The 23,293-nt window shown below is 45.8% G+C and overlaps 1 protein-coding gene and 1 non-coding gene across 2 annotated transcripts in view; one reads left to right on the top strand and one right to left on the bottom strand.

The window, feature by feature from the left end:
• Nucleotides 1–23,293, bottom strand: part of DNAH3 (dynein axonemal heavy chain 3) — a 694,204-nt gene that overhangs the window by 367,607 nt on the left and 303,304 nt on the right. The window contains exon 16 of the mRNA XM_085629109.1: nucleotides 14,651–14,804. Within this exon, the coding sequence (XP_085485235.1) occupies nucleotides 14,651–14,804 (154 nt within the window). The remainder of the gene's footprint in view (nucleotides 1–14,650; nucleotides 14,805–23,293) is intronic.
• LOC146796492 (U2 spliceosomal RNA) lies at nucleotides 12,595–12,781 on the top strand. Its single transcript, XR_014970194.1, has one exon. It is a non-coding gene; the product is annotated as a U2 spliceosomal RNA (small nuclear RNA).

Here is a 23,293-nt window from a genome sequence, read left to right on the forward strand (position 1 = left end):
CTATTTATTCTGGCCATGGCCCATGCTCTTTCATAACATTTTCTCTAAGGGTTCTTTTAAGTTTTTCAAATTGTGCTCCATAACTGCAGCACCACATCAGATCTCAAACTGTAATTGTGGTGTGTCCTGTGCTAGGATGTTTGGTACTTTAGAGGAAGATGTGTTCGACAGGTGAGGCATTAATGATTTGCATCCCCTGACCTCCCACACTGTTGGCTCCCAAGTCAGCTGTCTAGGCTGGCCTTGAAGTACTGCCACTACGTAGAAGTGAGAGATGTTTTGGAGTAATGGTGTGGAGTGGAGGTCATCAATTTTGCCATCAGCCACTATTTTCCTGCCAGCATGGGGCAAAGGCATTTTTAAGTTATCGTCTGCTAACAGCTGTTAGGATGGCATAGGGAACATTTTAATTATGCCAGAGTAATTGGTGTAATTTTTGCACAACGAAATTTATATGAAATTACCGACATTACACCATCACGTCACAAGATGTACAGTTCAGGTAATTTTTAAAAGCAAACAATATTTCAGGTTGATTTTTTACCTCAGCAGACTGTTTGGGTACGTTTGGAACGCAAAACCACAAATTCAAACATGATCTGCAATGTTTTGAACATGAGCAGCAGTTCCTTTAACGTAGGCGGCCAATTAACATTTCCAGTAGATTTTTCATCCTAGCAGAGCATTCAGGTAAATTCTGAGCGCAGAACTACAAATCCAAATGCGAGCAGCAGTGGCTTGAATGCAAGCAACTAGAAATCAACTTAAAATTAAATTTTCAAGTTGAATTTTTCCCCAAATGGACCATTCGTGTAATTTGTTTAGCACTAGCTGCATCTTGTGTAATTCTGTGTCATTTGTAGCAATTTTGCGGTAATTTTGCTACCTGAAATTGCAAGAGTTATGCACACCCCTACTTTTATCTGTCTGCTGTCGAAAGACCGCTTGTGGAACATACCAAAAACTTATGGTGGGCTTTGTGTCAGCCCATGGTTGACTTTCTTGTCACTCTCATTATCTTGCTTCTTACTCAATCACTTTCCTTTCTCTAATTGTGTTTGCCCCTCCCCTGGAGCATAGATTCCTTAACATTCTTTTGACTGGATGACTTGTATTCTTCCACTGCTCACATTCAGGATCTACTTTTTCTTTTTCGTTCAACACTCCATGGGAGCACGTGTTTTCTTCCTCTCTCCCCCAAGTATAGCTTTCCCAATCACATCCACACCCCTCTTGCTCTCATTGTTACTTCCCAAGTCTTGTACATAAAAGCACAGCAACAGGTACATTTTTGCCAGGGATTGACTAAAGAACAGACTTTATTGTACTGGTGTTGTTTTATAGCCTGCATTCCACAACGTGCACTAAAGACCAGCCCTTGGCAGACGAAGGCAGCATTTATGACACTGGGGGATGAGGTAGGCTGCTGACTCACTTAGCTGGCATTTGAGGTAGAAGGTGTACTTAACAAGATGGAAAATTATATGCCACTTCTCCTGGAGGCACATGAATCCCTAGGCTAATGCTGAACACCACACGGATCCATCATTTAGCATTCCTTTCAGCTCTGAGTCCTATGGAAAGTAAACGAGGCTCTGACAAGCATTTTCCATTTTAAATTCAGATATTGGCTCTTTTTAGATTTTGTTCAGAGTTTCCTGCTTGGAAAGCATTTAAAAAATAAACTATGCTGTTTACAAAGATTACCCATTTAGAATTCAATGTACAGTCTGAAGAAACCTTAACATTTGTTTTTGCTTTTTATTCAGTATTCTGAAATGTTTTTCTTTTTTTTTTTCCTCGAAAACAGTGCATAACAAACAGACATCGGCAAAGCCAATAGCTTAGCACTCACATAAAGGGGAGACCTATAGACTTTGCCAATGTTCAATTAATCAGGGGTTTATAAAGCACGCTACTCACCTGTGAGGGTCTCAAGGCGCTAGGGGGGGGGGGGAAGCGGCTTCGGTTCAGTGGAAGAGCCAGGTCTTGAGGTCCTTCCTGAACGTGTGCAGGGTCAGGGAGCGTCTGAGGTTCACAGGGAGCTCGTTCCAGGTTTTGGCTGCAATGTAGGAGAAAGCTCTCCCGCCGGTTCTGTTTCTGCGGATGCAGGGGACCTCTGCCAGGGCAAGGTCGGCGGAGCAGAGGTTCCTCTTGGGTACGTGGAAGGATACTCTCTCGTTGCGGTATTTGGGTCTGATGTTTTTGAGTGATTTGTAGGCGTGGGTGAGGAGTTTGAAGGTGACCCTCTTCTAGACGGGGTGTCAGTGGAGTCCTCGTAGGTGTTGGGTCATGTGCTCGTGGCGCAGTGTCCCAAGGACGAGTCTGGCTGCGGTGTTCTGGGTGGTTTGGAGTTTGTGTAGAAGAGTTTTGTTGATTCCGGCGTGGAGGGCGTTGCCGTAGTCCAGTCTGCTGGTTATGAGTGTGTGGGTGACAGTCCTTCTGCAGTTGGGGGGATCCATTTGAAGGTCTCATGGAGGTGTGAAGGCATTTGAAACTAGTGGAGGCGATGGCGTTGATCTGGCAGTTCATGGAGAGGGAGGAGTCAAGGATAATGCAGAGGTTCCGAGAATGTTCTGTAGGGGTGGGTGGGCTCCCGAGGGCAGAGGACCACCAGGTGTTGTCCCAGGCGGAGGTGCAGGGTCCGAGGATGAGGACCTCGGTCTTCTCTGAGTTTAGCTTCAGGCAGCTGTTTTTCATCCAGGCTGCCACGTTCTTCATTTCTTCCTGGAAGCAGAGTCTGGTGTCTTCGGGGTTCTTCGTGAGTGAGAGGATGAGCTGGGTGTCGTCGGCGTAGAATACGATGCTGAGCCCATGCAGTCTGACGATGGCGGCGAGGGGGGCCATGTAGATGTTAAAGAGCGTGGAGCTGAGTCATGATCCCTGGGGTACTCCGCAGTTGATTTCCGTGGGTTTGGAGAGGAAGGGAGGGAGTCGAATCCTCTGGGTTCTGCCGGAGAGGAAGGATTGGATCCAGTCGAGGGCGGCTACTTGTATTCCTGCGTCGAGAAGTCTGGCTGCGAGCGTGCGATGTGAAACGGTTTCGAAGGCTGTGGAGAGGTCTGTTTGTTGCTATCTTCCTTTAGAGGCTGCCTGACAGCGTTGTATGCTTCTGCCTGAGAAGGGTACTGGCTTGTGCTGAAGCAGTTTGCCAATGTTCCCAGCATGCCTTGCAGAGCTGAGTCCCAGGGATGCTGCTCGCAGCTCTGTGAGATGCCAGCAAGAACATTCTTAAATGGAATTCAGGCAGACCTTCCGTTTGGTATCCTTGACACCCTTCCATGATTTGACTGGCGTTAGCATTCTAATAAGTTTGCAAAGGCGTAATTGGTGCTCATTTTCTGAAAGGAAATAATTAAGGGAAATCCCCAAAACCTGTGAAAATAAGTCCTTAAATTATGCAGCATTTCGATTAATGACTTACTATGATGCAAGGAGCGCTTAGATTGCACCAAATGTTGCAGTGGTGGGCACTAGCCCTTAAATTTGAAGGGATGGGACTTTAAGAGCGAGAAAGGCAGCATAAAGAAGAAAGAGCAAGGAAAAGACAGCCAGGAAAGAATGAAGCAGGTAGAAAGGAAAGCAGGAATGAAAAAGAACCTGCACAAATAAGATAAATAGTCAGGAAGTGTAGATTGGTGGAAGAAAGAACATCAGGGCTGTCAGAAGACGGTGTCAAGAGGGGTGTTAGTTCTTTAGTTTTTTAGAGCCCCCAATTTTTGCCACAAAAAAAAAAATATACATTTTGAACCGAGCCTGCAGTGTTTAGTCATGGCAGCTAAAACAGTTTAAACCGCTACTGACCACCAGACAATGATATGTGGCTCTACATGATTGTTTTGCTTAGGCCCCGCAAAAACTTCTGACAGGCCTGAAGTGCATGAGGTGGTCTCAAGACTAGACGGTCCTGGTATCTGCCAAGCTTGAGTAATGGCGGCACTTACGGCGGGCTCCTAATAAAAGCTTTGGACCTGTACTTGTTTTGTTGCAAATTAAGGAGTGGATATAAACCACTAATCAGCTCTACATTTGCTCTCAAATATGTCCTGCCTTGTGCTCACCAAGTGCCTGTTCCAGTCCTAGTCTAAAGCTAGCAAGATTTTAGGTTTTTTCCCAGTACTTGCCCCCTTTGCCACCCTGGCTGGTTAGAAACCGATGTGGAAGGAGGTGATTTCTGAACTTTTGAAACATGTGCATCAGTCAGGGAGAGCAACGGACATGTGGTTCAAAAAGCTAAAAGGCAAGAAGAATCCGGCCGTGGCTCGGCTGGGTAAACATGTTTTTGTGGCGCTGCTGCTCTACGGACTGTGCCAAATGATGCTGCAAGGGAAAATAGTATCAAGGTTATGTGTAAACTTAATGCAGTGATGCTTGACTCGTCAACAAGCGACCAACTGTTGCAAGAAGTTCAATCACTGCCATAGGATCATAAGCGGCCTGTGCAGGTAAGCGCAGCGGGCGGTGGGGCCGGGTTAGGGGGGGATTCGACAGAAGACCACGAGTGAAAATCAAATAAATAATTAATTTTCCCTCGTCGCCGTCTGTCAAAATCTCTCCTACCTGGCCCCACCGCCCCATCACTCTTACCTGCACGGATGGGCTCTTTTTAGGGTATGAACATTAGGAAGAGGTATCCTGAGGGATGTCCGCATGCAAGCGATGGGTGAGATGTAAGACATCATTTTCTTTCCCAGCTGTTGTCACCGCACCAAAAGAGAATCTCTATTTGCTACAGCTGCAGATAGTAGGCTGAAGAGAGTGTTCCTCTTTGGGGAGGAACATAATATGGATTGTACTGATGAATCAGGATATCCAGTGGAGCTGCAGTCTCTGTCCTGTGCACTACCAGAAATCCAAGATGGTAGCCTTGATCACCTTATCTGAAGTGGAGGCGATAAAATGCATACCTTTCTAATACATTCATTCTGCTTTGCTTTGAATTAATTTTAGCTTTTGCGTGCAGCCTGCACTCGAGTGCCCTGCCCTTGTAACTAAGGGTGGGCGGAATTTGCTAAATTGATTTTTGCAAATTATCGCGAAATTGCGCAAAACCACAGCGAGCATGCGAAACTTTCGCGAAGATGCAGAGATTGCTTTTCCCGCCCGTTCGCGATGTGTTTTTGCGTGCTTGCGGGAAAATATATCTCCAACTTGCCCATGCGGTCGCTAATGGGCGCGGCCATCTTGCTCGCGATGCTTATTTGCTGTTCGCGATCGCAATGACGTGTTCGCGATCACAAACTCTCGCGGGATAGCGCGACCGGCTACCAACAATCCAACATCTTGTGGCGCGCGCGAACGGAGAGGAAAACTCGTCGGCGAACACAGGGACCCGGTAAGTCGCGACCCCGCGCGTAAGAATGCATTTTTAAAGCGCGAACAAGAAAAAACTTCCGTTTCGCGGCAGATTGCGAAAGTTTTGACATTTTCACGCTCTCTGCGTAACGCAAAAATGTCAAAATATCGCAAATTCCGCTAGTGGAACGAAATTTACCGCCCAGGCCTACTTGTAACACGCTCGTGTAGAATCATCAGAAGTGGAGCGCTGTAGCGCTCCTCTGCCAGGCGCACTGCTTGACCTATATACATCAGTGCATTCAGTATGGGAGCGCTGGGGGCAAAAGATTTAAGGGAGGCACACTTTGGGAGAATGTTCTTTGGGCACATTTTGAATGTGTTTAAACACGTTTTTTGAGGGATAATGCTGTTTATTGGAAGATTGTAAAATATAGCAGAAGTTTTTACATAATGCAATGAGTGTAAAATTAATTCTGATGTATATAGGTCTGAATAGAAATCTAATGGCAACTTTTTAACTTTATAGTGAACCCCTGAAGAAGGGCAATCGAAGCCCAAAATGCATTGGGTAAAACATGATAACGTGCTATGGATAAATTATGTATTCCTGCGTGCCTCAGAGAAAGGCCTGGACAGGCATATCTGTCGCATCAGAAACATTGGAAAACATAACCATCTCACATGTGAATGGAGAAAGAAATGAGAAAAAGAACTTTGGAGTAAACGGAATAAAAAATTGTCAAACACAGATAAGTTTGCGCTATTTTTGTGAACAGTCACTAATCAAGCAGTGCGACTGGCAGACTAGCGCTACAACGCTCCAGTTTTGATGAGCCTTGATCACCTGGCAGCAATGGGAGGAGCCCTGTAGTGGTGAGAGGCTGCTATCACTCTGAGGAGAGCAATCCATGCAACTAAAATAATGGAAATCTGTTTGAGATCAGCTGATGCAGAGTACTGATCTATGCCAACTGAAAAAAAGAGCTCCAACTCTGATGGAGCATTTATTTTGCCCATGTTTGCAGGTGGCAGTAAACATGGAATGAACAGTGCTATGGCAGATCACATTAAAGTCATTACCAAAGGTAAAAAGGGGACAAATGAAAGTATGGTACGAATACATTTACAAGAGGGGCCCCAACATGCCTTGATTTTTAGATAGACTTTAAAACAAGGCAAGGTGCTGCATAAGGAAACCAAGGACCTGTTCTTCCCAAATGTCAGTCCCACTACAATCACAAAAAGTTGGTAAAACTGCAGCGACATGTGTTGCTACACAGTGGAAGGCCCATTGCAAAAGCTGACTGGTCACCTTTCTGTTATTTATTTTTGTATTTAGTGTCAGAGTGGCACTAATGATGTGAAACGTGTGCCCAGATAGTGCTACCATTTGTAAAAGTTTCAAAATAACGTGGTAATACCAACACTATGAGCCCGATTACAATGTCGGGCGGACAGCCACTGACAGGCCGTCAGTGGGGGTATGCCCGACATCTAGGGCTGCGGTCCGACCGCCGGATTATGATACTGGCGGTCGGAGCACAGCAGACGGGGGAAAGACCACCGCTTCCAAAAGGCTCAAGGAGCCCGTCGGGGCGGTGGTCAGAGCCTAATCCCTATAATGGAGGCGGTGCCTGTGGAGGCACGGCCGTAGTGATTAGATGTCAGTTTCCGACAGCCTTTTAACAGCGGTCCAACCGCCATGAAAAAGCTATTGGTAAGTGACTTTGGGGGTCCCTAGCAGGGCTGCAGTCCCCTTTAGGCTTCAGCGATGTGGCCTGGGGTGCACATGTGGTGCCAACCCAAACATACCTGCACCGTGTGCCAGGCACCACATGTTGCCTGGCACATAGTGGATGGATGTTTAAAAAATCCCATTTTCTGGTGCGGCTTGTGCTGCGGCCCTTTCGAGGGCCGCAGCGTAACCCGCAATAGAGACAAGCATTGGCATAGCCAATAGGTCTCGCTTTTGGGACCTTATAAGTATTTAGGTTTGCAGCACAATATCCTTGGTGCAACATCAGCTGTTGCATGGCTAAACACTTATAAGGTCTCAAAGGCGAGACCTATTGGCTATGCCAATGCTTGTTTTGTTTGCAGTGTAGTGATCATATTTGCATAGTGCTATTGCTGTTTATATGACCATGCGGCGCTGTGGAACTAGTCATGGGAAATAGGTTACGTGGGAGGTGAAGTGAAAAATAAGTGACACCAATGGAAAAAAGAATTTAAAAAATAGGGAATGAGTTGTGGATAATGCATGGCAGGAGAGAGCGTAATACCAGAGGAGGATATGTGTGCGAGAGACAGAGCGAAAGAGGATTTAGAGAGAAGTGTGCACGAGTGACGGGGAGAAAGGTGTGGGTAGAGAAAAATGGGACAGGGGAGAAGGAATATGAGAGGGAGTGGGAAACGGGGCAGCTGCGAGTTTGTGAAGAAGATATTAGAGCAGAATGGATGGAAGAGCTAGGGTGAGTGTCACTGGAAGGATTCCTGGTGGGAAAGAGGACCCAGATCTCACAAAATAAGTCTTTTTCCTGGAACCAGAGGCAAAACAATAGATGCGAGTTGTGTTTATATGTACAGCACTGATAAACTGGCCCTGAAGCAACAAATACTTTAACTTCACGATCTGCTTGTAGGCTCGACCTAGTATAAATATCAACAGCAGTACAGTGTGCTCATCACATTATGTACTGTGGTCTAATCTAAGGCAGACACATATTACGCTGTATCTACAGAACAGTTCCTGCAGGTTGGTTCAGTTCACAATAGCACTTTTGCAACCAGGGAGCTTTCACTCAAAAACCATAAATAAGCTATTGCTATTTGATAGAGGCCTTGAGGTTATTTCTGAAGGCAAGTTGATAGTAATAACGAGGCATGAAAAACACGAAATTAATGCAATTTAGGACCTCCTACGAAACGAATTGTAAGAGCCAAAATGTCCCCTAAATAGATGGAAGCTTAGCCAATAAGTCTCGCTTTTGGGACCTTATAAGTATTTAGTTATGCAGCACAATATCCTTGGTGCAACAACATTAACTGTTGCATGGTTAAACACTTATAAGGCCCCAAAGGCGAGACCTATTGGCTATGCCAATGCTTTTTTTTTTAAAGGACAAGCAGTGCTATCAGGCTCCGGCTGCCACTTAGAGGTAGAGAGTGAGGTGTGTAGAGAGAGAGAGAGAGAGGTGTGTAGAGAGAGGTGGGTAGAGAGAGGTGTGTAGAGAGAGGTGGGTAGAGAGGGGAAGAGAGAGGGGTAGAGAGAGAGGAGTAGAGAGAGAGGGGTACAGAGAGAGGGGTAGATAGAGGGGTGTAGAGAGAGGGGTGTAGAGAGGTAGAAAGAGATAGAGAGGTAGAGAGAGAGCGGTAGAGAGAGGTAGAGAGGTAGAGAGAGGTAGAGAGAGAAAGGTAGAGAGGTAGAGAGAGAGAGGTAGAGAGAGAGGTAGAGAGCGGTAGAGAGAGGTAGAGAGAGAGAGGTAGAGAGAGAGAGCGGTAGAAAGAGGTAGCGAGGTAGAGGTAGAGAGAGAGAGGTAGAGAGGTAGAGAGAGAGAGAGAGGTAGAGAAAGGTAGAGAGGTAGAGAGAGAGAGGTAGAGAGAGAGCGGTAGAAAGAGGTAGCGAGGTAGAGAGACGTAGAGAGGTAGAGAGAGAGGTAGAGAGAGAGAGAGGTAGAGAGAGAGGTAGAGCGGTAGAGGGAAAGAGGTAGAGAGAGAGGTATAGAGAGAGGTAGAGAGAAAGGTAGAGAGAGGTAGAGCGGTAGAGAGGGAGAGGTAGAGAGGTTGAGGAAGAGAGGTAGAGAGGTTGAGGAAGAGAGGTAGAGAGTGAGGTAGGGAGGTAGAGAGGTAGAGTTAGAGAGGTAGAGAGAGAGGTAGAGAGAGAGAGGTAGAGAGAGAGGTAGAGAGAGAGAGGTAGAGAGGTAGAGTGGTAGAGTGAGGTAGAGAGGTAGAGGGAGAGAGGTAGAGGGAGAGAGGTAGAGAGGTAGAGGGAGAGAGAGAGAGAGAGAGAGAGAGAGAGGGGGAGAGCGCTGCGTAGGCGAGACCTAAAAACAGGGTGAGAGGTCAGGAAGAGGGAAGTGTGAATCTTGTTGCCTCGAAACTGGCCCGTCTCTCTTTACAAATTCAAGTTGCTGTATTTTCAGCCTTATGCCCATTGTTGTTTTCGGACTCGCTGAAGAAACCCTGAGTGATTTGGAAGTGCGCCACAAGGCCTAAGCAAGCTGGCACATAAAAGATTAAAATCGATCTAAGAAATGGCCCTGGCGGCTGCTGATCAGGCAGTAATTCGATGTTTGATTTAGCAGTTTCATAAATGAAGGTTTACAAATTACTACACAGCGAATGGAGTACACCTATTGAAAGAACTAAATTAAACTCTGCAAATATGACGAGCAAACCAACTTCTCGTATATTTATTTTTATGTGTTCATTATACATCTACTGGAGCAAAGAATAGAGTACTGGATACAGAGCGTGCGATGGTATCGGGTATAAAACCGGGTTGATGTTTAGCGCGACACACGCGGTCTTCTGTTGCTTCAGAGCATTGGGGACAGGATGTAGAATTCCAATAAATGCTCGCATTTGGGAGGAAAGAGAGTTGGGTTTTCGGTACACGTACGTTTTTGCTGGAAAGGGTTGGGTTTTCAAGTTTCTTTAACTAAAAAGATTCACCTTCTATTTTTAGCAATTTCGAAAAAGAGTTCCAAAGAGTGGAGCTTTGCACTGCATATCGTGTACACTAGCGCACCTTTTTTGTGATGTTTTTGTGAATGCTTGCTTTGTGAGTTGAGCCCGTGCTCCGGAGTCGTTCATTCAACAAATGAAGTCGATTTTGGGATGACAGCCTGCACACACAGGAGACAACTCTTGAAGTACTTAAAAGCAAAAGAGGGAAATGTAATAAATGTATTTAACTTATGGCCGAGGCTGTCTTTGGGTAAATAGCATATATAGCACATGGTTTAATTTTTTTAAATGCACGCACTCAATTAATTTCATAATAACAAGACGGAAATGTATGTTTAAGTACAAAACAATTGTTTAATTATCAGACTAGGTTGCCTTTGCTGACAGAGCACGTTCTTTACCATAAAAGTAAATGGCAGGATGTTTAGTATTATTGCCTAAATATGTACCATTTGTTGTTTTTTTGTGTAAGATGTGTGTACTGTGAGAGTCTGATCTCGGCTAACAATAACATTCAATTTCCACAGGGCTCATCAATATTTCGTAAGGTTTTCAGAAACGTTTACTTTGTGCGCGTGATCAATGTCCAATTTAAAATAAGCCTTGTAGAGTCTGCCATGAAGCTGATGAGGAGGGAGGGGGAGAAGGGAGGGGGTAGTGAGAGCATACAGCAAGAGGGTGGAGGAGCATGATTCACGCACTGCCATGAAGCTGACGAGGAGGGAGGGGGAGAAGGGAGGGGGTAGTGAGAGCAGAGAGCAAGGGGGTGGAGGAGCATGATTCACGCGTTGCCATGAAGCTGACGAGGAGGGAGGGGGTAGTGAGAGCAGAGAGCAAGGGGATGGAGAAGCATGATTCACGTGCTGTAAGGCTTAATGAGCCATTACAGAAAGCCAGATGGCGGCTGTGCACGTTCACGCGTGCATAACCGCAAGCTTGAGGCCAGCAAAAGCGTGTGGTAGCACTTTGAAAACCCACTTACTAAATATCTTGCAGGGCAACGCATGCGCTGGCTCAGGTGAGACCTGAAAAGGAGTAAAATACAGATCCTCAGGAACGATTCTTAGCAACCCAAGCAGTAGCTTTTTTTTACAAGGAATCCAAAATGGGAAAATGTTCCTGTCTTGAAAGGTTGATGCAGCATTCATCTCTTTGGAAACTCTCAAATCAAAAGTGGGGCAGTGAAAATAACAATCTTCTTGTGACCTTGTGTTTTCTCTTTTCCCAAGCTATTGGTGCCTTTTTCAATAATTATATATTTATACACTGGTGCCCTCAAGATCTGAGCTCCCTAAGTTTGTATTCACATCTAGGGAGCTCTTTACTGATATAGAGGTTTGTCTTTCTAATATTAAAATCCAAGGCTTACCACCACCCCCAAGCTTTCAGACAGGGTGGAATAATGACCTGTCTCAGCCTGCAACTGTTTAGAATGTATTGCTAGTGTTGTAATAAGGGATATATGATTAAACAACTATTGCCTAAACAACGAATTCCTAAACCACGAGCAATGCCAAACCACTACATTGTTAACAGCGAGTTCCTAAACCACGAAAAATATTCAATTTGCTCATTACCCGATTATACCACTATGTTCTTCAAAAAACGCATGCTTGAAACATAAAAAGAAATAAATTAAATTATACATGAATTTTTAAATAAACAATTTTAAGTCAAGGACTTAAACTAGGTCAGTCTGTGACTGTCGGAGGGATTCTCTAATCATATGGCACAAGTATGGAATGAAGATCGAAGAAAACTGACTTGCTGGCCTTGCACTTTATTAATGAAATTGCCATTTCTCTAAATATGGTATTTGTAGCAGCATCTGTTATTAACGTTTTGGCCGACATTTAGAACATTCTCGTCTTCTACTGAACTGTCCCGTCTCCCTGCCAGATTTGTTGTTAGCTTGGAAATGAACCTTGCTAATACCTCCAGGACAGAACATCAGAGCAACTTGTCAAAATCCCGTTCACGTTTGCTCTTTACTTAATGTGTGTATTATATAGATGTTACTGGTCGAATTATAGCGCCAGAGTTGAAGTTATTTAATTATGTTTAACATCCGTTTTGTAAGATGATTTTCAAAATTGAGTGAATCATTGTAAATGTAATTAATCAATAAAGGTTGATTGTTTATTTGCGGGTCGGAACTCGGTTCGATATTAGGGATGCGTTAAACTTGTTTAATACTTTCGCATTCATTTCACCAGCAGTGTGAGTTGCCAATTTTATTCGGCCTCTGAGAGGTAAGTGGGCGCCACGCTGCAAAGCGCTGAGAAGAGAAATGAGTGAGACAACCTTCAACAAAATCCTGATCTGCCAGGAGCGGGACCCAGTCTGGAAAGGCTTGTCATTGTTATTACAATAATGCCATCTATTGGCCAGTCACAAGGTCGTTTTTTTTGTGGTTTAGGAAAGTCGTTGTTTGTGTAAGTCGTAGTTAAGGATGTCGTGGTTAACAGATTGGTCGTTGTTTGGGATTCGTTCTTCAGGTCAGTCGTTTTTCAAACTTCGTTATTAATGCTGTTTCCCACAATAAGTTGCCACTGGTGGCCATTGTATATCGTGTGATTGCAGGGAGATACTTATTTTAATAAAATCATCTTTTCTCAGCTTTTGGCTACGATTAATTTTAGTATCTATTCTTGTCATTTTGATGTCTGGTGTGTCTTTTATATGAGAATCACATAATACATTTATTTTTGTAACAGGAGATGGCATGAGAGTTTTCTCTGTCCCCTTACGGAACCACTTGGTTCTGCAGTGGCAGCAGGAACGGCCACTCTTACACAGGAATAAATAAAATAATGAGAAAAAACAAAGTTGTTCAAAATCTAGGCACCCTGAAAATGTGATCCTGGCAAATTATATGTTTAAAACTAGGTTGTAAGAGTTCACATTTATAGTTTCAACGCTTTCGCGTGAAATGGTTGGACTTTTCCATTGTTGAAGCAAGAAAGACCAGGGTGGTGCTATTTCAAGGCAATTCTTGCAGCTGTCGAAGCGGTCCTCAACTAGAGGAAGTGCAATATTGGCTATAGAAGCATCAAACATAGCCACTTTGTCAATGGAGGGGCAGAAATGTGTCTACAGTGTCAAAAATTATAGCCCCAGCCCTCAGCATAACCGGGGTTCAAAAGAAGATTTGTTTTCTAGCCATTCTTAAATAGGACATGCAAAAAAAGCCGGGATTTCTGCAACCACATCAAAGCTGAAAAGGGTGAAACCACTCCCTTCTTTCAATTATATAATGTTTTACAGACATTATTAATGTATCCAGCAACAAACATTCAACTTTGAAGTAAGTCTGGGTGGTGAACTCCACTCCGCTCACGGAGTTTGCGAAATTCTGAAAAACTCCGCTCCACGTAGCGGAGCAGACTTTTTTTCCTCACTTGCGTTCGTCAACGTCAAGTTGATGAGAGTGATCGAGGAAAATCCACTTCCTAGCGAGATTTTTCCTTGTTTTCGATCTTCAACATCAAGTTGGCGAGCACAAAAATGGAAAATCAACCTCCCGATGAGATTTCTCAAAGCGGGTGTTAAGTTTCTCATTGGGTTTGGTCGCGTATGCTCATGACCGCTCGCGTTGAGAAACTATCCGTTTGTGTTGAGAAAGCTGCTGCTTGGGTAAAAATCTACTCGAGCAGCAGAAAAGAAGCAGCACCCACTTGCACTGTGCAAGGTGCCGTTCGCGATGATTGCGGACAAGCACTTAGCACTGAAAATCAAAGCAAGCAGCATTTATCAAACGCACTCCGCCTCTTGCCGAGCTTCGCGTAACACGGCAGAGGTTTTTTTGCACTTCATGGAGTTCCGCGTAGCTGAACTCCGCTCAGGCTTACTTTGAAGGCAAATGCATTGAACGCTTCATACAGTCTTTTGTTACTGACAGTATTTCAGGAAGTGTCTTAAGTGAGGCACCGAAAGAAACGTTGGCCCTCACTAGAAAGTGTCCAAAAACCGCATGTGGACTTAAAGGGGTTAGAATTTACAATGCTAGCCAGTATGTCTGCACCAGTTTAAAGCCATCAAGAGTTGCCGGCCCCGAAATGGGGAATATCATAAAGGAAATTCAACTACCACCGAAATCAAGTAGTTTTGCTTGGTTCCGGTAGTTTTTCTGCAGCCATTGACCACCTGCCCTGATCTGCTGGAAAATATCCACAGAAACCAATGAGGCTTTACCAGGTGCATTTCCATAGAAATGCCCCTTCAGGGTATCCACGGGGACACCACTATAGAAAACTCATATTTAGGGCATTTGGCTAATCAGAGATTACTAGATATGTCAGTAGGTAACCAGTATGATAGAGTGATTAATTTGTCCATTACATAATTGAGAAAATGATTTACTTGTTCAGCATTTTTTGTTCTACTAAATCAAAGTTGGATTACAGGGCGCCCATCAACAAAACATTGGAAGTACTCACCTCAGGACATATATCAGAGATGAGGTTGTGAGCATTTACTGTAAAAATAAATTGATTCACGGGAACACCTAGGCATATAGGATTGTGTCTCAACACGGTGGAAAGTGTTTTGGAGTGATTGAAATATGTCTTCTGCATAGGGAGCAGATTACCAACTCGGGCGATCTAAAACCCAATAATCAGAAGTTTACAAAAGGAGACCAGAATGATTTAATAACACAAACCTCAAATTCCACTGATGCTTTGGTCAGATTGGCATCCAGCTCATGCATTTTTTCAACATTATTCTTCATTTCCTCCATAGTAACTTGGTCACGTTTTTTGAAGTATTCCACGTCTTTGCTGTACCCCTGCAGCTTTTTTTCAAATTCAACACGCCTGCAATTAGAAGACATTTTTAACAACTACTTTTATAATATATTGAGAAATAAATCAAATACATATCTATAAAGGCATGTTTCTTGGGCGACTGAGAACCTCTTAGCAAGTAGCCCCAGTGTTCAGTGTGAGGTGTATCGTACAGTAAGTTATGTATCAGGAGCAATGAATAAGAGCCATGCGACTATTCCTGTAAAATGGGGGATAACCCTCAGATTTTGGTGCTTACCACATTAAAATCGGTACGTCCAGTATTTGTACAGCTATTTTTCTCCCGATTACTATCAGCAGCTTTGACAGGCTGAAATGTATCTGAGGGATATATGTTTTGTAGCAACCTGTATTTATGTGATGAAATAAAACCCACAAATGTATAAATCGTACGTGTGCGGTAACAGGAATTCCTACACTCATTGTAATTTAACAGGCCACTCCTAATAAGGATGTAAATGATTTTAGTGTTCAGTGTAAGGTGTACTCAATGTCCAGTCATTGATAGTTTCACAGACTCTAGACAACTGCTTCGAGACAGCACTTCTTGATAAAGATAATCTTCTTCTGTGGGTCTGTGAGGGAGTGTGTGTGGGTTTGTGAGTATGTGTGTGAGTGTCTGTGTGGGTCTGAGTGGGTGTATGAGTTACTGTGTGAGTATAGGATTGGCTGTCTGAGTGCCTGTGTGGATCTCTGAGTGGGTGTGTGAGTGTATGTGTATGTGTGTCTGTGAGTGGGTGTGTGAGTTTCTGTGTGGGTCTGTCACTGGGTATGTGAGTGAGTGGGTCTGTGAGTGGGTGTGTGACTGAGTGTGCCTGTGAGTGGGTGTGAGAGTATCTGAGTGGGTCTGTGAGTAGGTGTATGGCTGTCTGGGTGGGTTTGTGAGTGGGTCTGCGAGTGTGTCTGTATGGGTCTGTGAGAGGCTGCATGAGTCAGTGCGGGGGTGTGAGTGGGTAAGTAAGTAGTTATGTCTGCCATCCCCCTCCTGACTACTAGGCTTTCTACCACTACTAGTACTACCCCTACCGCTGCCAACACCATCAAATAAGGTCGTCCAAATCTACAGTGTTTACCTGCAAAAATGGCATAAGCTCTGAGCTAGCTTAAAAAATATCAAAACCAGATGTTTAGCTCTGAACAATACAATGGGTGTCAGGGATGGGTTAGCACTGGTGTTTTTTAACATCAAGGCATTTAACCAGTCCAATACTACATGCAATGAGTAATTATGATACAACCAGGCCTGAACTCTATAGCAGGAGGTCATTAATCACCAGAAGCAGCAGGATACGAAAACGTCCCTGGAGAATACAATTTCATAAAATAGCCATTTATTGGAGATGGTCTCTGTTCATAGGACACAGATGCACTTCCATCTAAATATTTACAGACAACAGAACTAGGTTTCCTTCTCAGAATCAGTGTACAGGCTTTTTTTTAATAAGTTTCTTTGAAAACAGGATTATGAGAGCTTCTAGTTCTAAGCATACCTGCAATTACAAGATCTTCCCTTTATTCCCATGTAATACCTGCTACTATTGCCTCAACGTGTAACTTTACAAACTCCATCTTCCCTCCGCAAGAAGATGTCTGTTCCTTCTCGTATAGTAGTAAATACCGCTGGGTAAACCCACTATCCTTGCTGGATTCCATGTCTTCATCTTAATTTAAAGAAAAAAGGGCATGCAATGTAAAGGAGTGTACATGAACTTGGCAAACAAAGCAATTCAGACAGGAAGGGGGGGTCAGGTGGAGAGTGTGAGTGTGGTTTTGTGGGGCCTAGGGCCTCATGCAGCATACAGGACAACACGGACACATGGTTACTGTACATGGAACTGGCCCAGGCCCCAGGGCATGTGCGCCCGGCCCCTTTTATTGGCAAGGTCACCTGACCGGTGACGCCTGTGATGGATGGGTGTGGGGTGTGACAGGCCAGCTCTCAGGGAGTGGCTGACAAACCAGTACATTGCCAAACAGTCGAACATGTCCATTTTGACACTACATCCCTCCCAAAATTATTGAAAGAACCAAACAAGTCCAACCTGTGGGATTGAATAAACAACAAAGCAAAACACCACTGAGTCTCTTCAGGCAGTCTGCAGGACAGGATGAGTGGACAGGTGCAGATGGGAGCACTCAGACATCATGGCAGGAATTCGTAATTTAACAGCTGACTTTGGGCACGAACTGCGGTGTAGATGGAGTCCGGACCTCCAGACGACACGGGCTGATGTGTGTTTGTCCTGCCTGCTCTCATGGTGTTGGAGTCATTTAAACAGTTCAAACTGGGGAGTGAATCAGGTGCGGTGGTGGAGTCCGCTGAAGAGATTTCTTTGGAGGCGCCCTGGCACCGTGAAAGGCAAACCTGCAAAGACTGGAATGACAGTGTAATATTCGAACATCTTCCTCTGAGGCCTCGGTGCCTCCCAGTACCTGTTGTTGGAGCAGCTTCAGACTCATCTCCCGTGCCAGAATACCCTCACACCAGAATTCCCTTGAGGCCCTTTTCAATGGGTTGTCACGGGACTGCACGGTCTGTGTGGGCCTCATTTAGGCTGCATGAAGGGTTTGCTGCAGAGCCGCCAACAGGGCCATGCCAAGACGCTTGTTCAACCACAAGGGTAGGTGATCCAATGGTCGGGTGTGCTCTCTTCAGCAGGACTCAGGTGCACGTGAAGTCTAACAGATAGTCTCTGAGTGATTAGTCCTTTACACCTCCAGGAGTGCCTCATCCGTTTTCTGATGTTTCGCAGGCATAATGCTCCACTCAGGTGGTGGAATGCTTCATAGGTGATTTTGGTGATGCACATGGTAATGATGACAATTATACCATTTTGTCAACTTGTGCTACAGGTGGCGACACCTTGCTTGGAGTGAGGATGACTGGAGGGACTCCTGCTGTGCTGCCTCCAGTGATGTTGTGAGATCCGGGTGGCTGGCTTGTATCTGTAGGTGCACCCTCGAGTAGTGGCATGAGTCTTTGATCTTGTCGCTCTTCTTCCTGCGCACCTGTGGTTGTCAGGATCTTCCATGTGACAGGTCCATCAAATACCTTTCTCTCATCTTCTCCTTGACGCTGTGGCATCGTGCCACTCTCTTCTCCTCTCCAACCTTTTTCACAATGTGGCTTCGTGCCACACTCTCCTCCACTTCAAATCTTTTGCGATGTGGAACCGTCAGGCCATGCTTTTCTCTCTTCAGACCAGGTCTCTCGCTGTCATATAGCGTTCTGCCATGTGTCATACGTTCACTCCACATGGACCTCCCTGGTTGCGTCCTGTTCACAGAACTGTTTCTCTTCTTTTACCGTGGACCTCTCGCAGTCCTGATCCTGTCAGTAGGACATGACTCTTCCTCATGGACCTCTCGCAGGACCTGTCCTGCCAGTAGAATGTGACTCTTCTTTTCTCGTGGACCTCTTACAGGTCTTGTCCCTTCCTCAGGGATCTTCTTGGTGCTCCGGTTCCTGGATGGAGGGTCACCTTTCTTCTGTCATCTCTTCTGCACTCAAGGGCGTAGTGCTTGCTCCTCAAGGCTGTGTCTTCGCAGCACTTGGTCCTGCCTAAGTTCAGGCATGTTGGGCAGGGTCAGTCACTCCATGTGACATGCTCGGTGACGGGCCTATGGTGGCCATTTTGTGCTTGGGTGACCGGCTGGTGCGGCCTCTTTCATGCAGGATTGCTTCTCACTCTCTGATGGCTTTCTCTTTCCAGGGCTTCTGCCCGTATTGTCAGATTCCCAGGTGTGGCCCTCTGTGCACCTCTGATCTTGTGCTCTCGGTCTTTCACCTTTTGCAGGGTGCGTTCTTGTAAGCTGGTGCCCAGTCAGGCAGTAGTGGGACTGGTAGAAAGTCTCTCTGTGGTCCCATTTTACTGTGGCTGTGCATATTTACACTTCTTGCTTGTGGCGGTGGCTATTCACAACCGGGGCATGCTACACTGTCTTCTCGCTTGAGGTGGTGGCAGACGGCAGCTAAGGGGTGAGTAGCGCTCACTTCTCTCGTCATTGGCTTTACTTCTCCATGCATGTCCTCTGCTCTCTGCTTGATGCACATTCGGCATCCTCAGGGGATCCAGATCCCAGGCAGGACTTACAGGCTGATGAGCAGAGCATTGCAGGGGTTAACACCTTCCTCTGCTGCATGCTCCCTTTCTTCTTCTGGGGCGCTGCCTTCTTAGGCTTTGCTGCTTTGGGTTTGGCTGCCTTTTAGTATGGCTACCATGGCTGGGGCAGCTTTGAGCTTCTTGGGGCTCTATGGGGGAAAGGGGTTAACAGTCTCTCCCCTCCTTGTGGTAACAAAAAGCAGCCAACAGGGGTGCTCTGGATGCCAGTCTCTACTTTTCCTTCCAGGAAAGTCACTTCATTTTTCATGCTGCAGTGGGACATGGCCCTAAAGGGGGCATGCAGTAAACATAGCACCCATCCTAGCTGTTCCTCACAGCCTCGGTCTCCCTTCCAGTGAGGGAAGTGGAGAGCTGCCAATGTCCTGGCAAGGCTCAGGTACGTTGCGTGGTGGCTTGCAGCTTACTGTTTGCACTTCAAGACCACACTCTTCCCTGTCGGCCATCCAGAGCTGAGTAATTTTAGGCCTATTTCGCTTCTGCCTACTGTAGCCAAAATGTTAGAGAAGTTGGTTAACCATCTTTGGTCAGAATGCCATGGCTATGGTCGTGCTTCTGGATCTGTCTTCAGAATTCAGCACTGTCTCACATTCAGTCCTCATTAACAGTTTATGGTCTGTTGGAGTCTAGGGCCAGGCGTGGGTATGGCTTAAATCCTACTTGCGAGGCAGATCTCAGGTGGTTTTCCTGGCCCCATTTACAACACTTTCAAACCTCTTGAGTGTGGGGTGTCCCAGGGCTCGGCTCTGAATCCTACAGTTTTTAATGTCTATCTGACACCCCTTGCCAGCCTGATAGAAGCCTGGGTAATATGTGTAATCTCTTATGCTGATTAAACTCAGCTGAATGAGGTGGAGGAACTTCATGCTTTCAAGTATTGCTTGAAGGCAGTCTGGGGGTGGATGATTGACAAGTGCCTTAAAGAAAATTCGGAAAAAACTTAATTTCTATTTTTGGCACCAGCATCCACCCATACTCCACCCATACTCTCACAACTGGTGGCCATTGGAACTGGGCCCCACTCCTCTTCCCTCTTCGTGTGTAAGAAACCTTGGCTTAATATCTAATTTGTACTTTGAACCACAGATTAAGGTGGTCTCGGCCAGTTGCTATTTTACTCTAAAATCTCTCAGGAAAATGCTTCATCTAGTCCTGGAAACCAATCAATAGACGATAGTTCATGTCTTGGTGACATCCAGACTGGATTATGCAAACTGTCTGTATCTGGGCTTGCCTTCTTACCTGTTGCGTTGCCTGCAGATCATTGAAAATTCGATTTGGGAAAAGGGGGTGGTGATGGACAGAGTTTCTGAATGGTGCAGAATACTCTTACCAAGTCAAGAGATCATGGTTTTAATCCATCACCGTTTTTTAGCTCACTGCACCATCCCAGCTCAGAACCTGGCTACATGCAAATTAGTCTGTACCTGTCCCAGTGCATGATGGGAACAGAGCAAACCAAACTACCAAGCCAATTCTTGTACTGGGAAGGAAACAAGCCTCCGGGGACCGGTTTCTGGCATCACAGCCTTCGTCGGCCCGGCTTGCTTGAATCCTGATGGTGCAATGAGCAAGGGACTCACGTCTGAGCATACCCTCCCACACTAAGTGCGGATAAAATCGATTTGGGAAAAGGGGGTGGTGATGGACAGAGTTTCTGAATGATGCAGAATACTCTTACCAAGTCAAGAGATCATGGTTTTAATCCATCACCGTTTTTTAGCTCACTGCACCATCCCAGCTCAGAACCTGGCTACATGCAAATTAGTCTGTACCTGTCCCAGTGCATGATGGGAACAGAGCAAACCAAACTACCAAACCAATTCTTGTACTGGGAAGGAAACAAGCTTCCGGGGACCGGTTTCTGGCATCACAGCCTTCGTCGGCCCGGCTTGCTTGAATCCTGATGGTGCAATGAGCAAGGGACTCACGTCTGAGCATACCCTCCCACACTAAGTGCGGATAAAATCGATTTGGGAAAAGGGGGTGGTGATGGACAGAGTTTCTGAATGATGCAGAATACTCTTACCAAGTCAAGAGATCATGGTTTTAATCCATCACCGTTTTTTAGCTCACTGCACCATCCCAGCTCAGAACCTGGCTATATGCAAATTAGTCTGTACCTGTCCCAGTGCATGATGGGAACAGAGCAAACCAAACTACCAAGCCAATTCCTGTACTGGGAAGGAAACAAGCTTCCGGGGACCGGTTTCTGGCATCACAGCCTTCGTCGGCCCGGCTTGCTTGAATCCTGATGGTGCAATGAGCAAGGGACTCACGTCTGAGCATACCCTCCCACACTAAGTGCGGATAAAATCGATTTGGGAAAAGGGGGTGGTGATGGACAGAGTTTCTGAATGATGCAGAATACTCTTACCAAGTCAGGAGATCATGGTTTTAATCCATCACCGTTTTTTAGCTCACTGCACCATCCCAGCTCAGAACCTGGCTACATGCAAATTAGTCTGTACCTGTCCCAGTGCATGATGGGAACAGAGCAAACCAAACTACCAAGCCAATTCTTGTACTGGGAAGGAAACAAGCTTCCGGGGACCGGTTTCTGGCATCACAGCCTTCGTCGGCCCGGCTTGCTTGAATCCTGATGGTGCAATGAGCAAGGGACTCACGTCTGAGCATACCCTCCCACACTAAGTGCGGATAAAATCGATTTGGGAAAAGGGGGTGGTGATGGACAGAGTTTCTGAATGATGCAGAATACTCTTACCAAGTCAAGAGATCATGGTTTTAATCCATCACCGTTTTTTAGCTCACGGCACCATCCCAGCTCAGAACCTGGCTACATGCAAATTAGTCTGTACCTGTCCCAGTGCATGATGGGAACAGAGCGAACCAAACTACCAAGCCAATTCTTGTACTGGGAAGGAAACAAGCTTCCGGGGACCGGTTTCTGGCATCACAGCCTTCGTCGGCCCGGCTTGCTTGAATCCTGATGGTGCAATGAGCAAGGGACTCACGTCTGAGCATACCCTCCCACACTAAGTGTGGATAAAATCGATTTGGGAAAAGGGGGTGGTGATGGACAGAGTTTCTGAATGATGCAGAATACTCTTACCAAGTCAAGAGATCATGGTTTTAATCCATCACCGTTTTTTAGCTCACTGCACCATCCCAGCTCAGAACCTGGCTACATGCAAATTAGTCTGTACCTGTCCCAGTGCATGATGGGAACAGAGCAAACCAAACTACCAAGCCAATTCTTGTACTGGGAAGGAAACAAGCTTCCGGGGACCGGTTTCTGGCATCACAGCCTTCGTCGGCCCGGCTTGCTTGAATCCTGATGGTGCAATGAGCAAGGGACTCACGTCTGAGCATACCCTCCCACACTAAGTGCGGATAAAATCGATTTGGGAAAAGGGGGTGGTGATGGACAGAGTTTCTGAATGATGCAGAATACTCTTACCAAGTCAAGAGATCATGGTTTTAATCCATCACCGTTTTTTAGCTCACTGCACCATCCCAGCTCAGAACCTGGCTACATGCAAATTAGTCTGTACCTGTCCCAGTGCATGATGGGAACAGAGCAAACCAAACTACCAAGCCAATTCATTCATTGAAAATTCTGCAGCACATCGAATTCTGAAGGTACCGGTGCACCTATCAGTTTTTGCCTCCCTTCGCCAATTGCACTGTCGCATCAAATTTAAAGCACTAATATTCACGCACAGAGTCTTTCACTCGAAAGGTCCTATGCATTTGAGGAGAAGACTGAAAGTGTACTGTCAGAGTAGAGCCTTGTGTTCCATTGCAATGATCCTATAACAAGTTCCAAGAGTGAATAGGGCAAGAAGGGGTGGCACATCTTTTGTTGTCCTTACTTCTAAGCTCTGGAACACCCTGTCTACTGCCCCTCATGCCGTTCCCTCTGAATCAATCTTTCATAAACAGCTAAAGACCTTCCTCTGTGCAGCTCGGCCATAGGAGTTTGATTCTCAAATGGTTGGTTCACTCTGGGTTTCTGCTGCTAGCACCAGGACGCTTCCTAGGAAGCAGCTGCGCACTTTAAAAACAATTATTGTATTGTAATGTATGAGTGGGGAGCCTCTCGGCCAGACCTTTCTCTCACCACCGATGGCTCTGCAGGCAGTATGTTCAGGCACAGCTGGGCTCCTTTTATGCTTTCGCTTTGAGTTGTTGTGTAGGACAAAGTCATGGGGGCAATGTTGCTCCTTGTCTTTTTTCTTTCAAATATGTCAGCCCATGCAGCCACTTTGTACGAGTTACATCCCGGGGTGAGGTGCAGTGCGCAGCGCCAGGTGGTGCTGCAGCTGCTTCCCGTACTCTCTTCTTCTCGGTACCAGCATCTCTCTGCAATCATGGGTCGCACTGGGGCTTGAACTGCAGATAGGGGCTCACAAT

Source organism: Triturus cristatus, chromosome 10, assembly GCF_964204655.1.
Source record: "Triturus cristatus chromosome 10, aTriCri1.1, whole genome shotgun sequence".
Classification (NCBI taxonomy): Eukaryota; Metazoa; Chordata; class Amphibia; order Caudata; family Salamandridae; genus Triturus; species Triturus cristatus.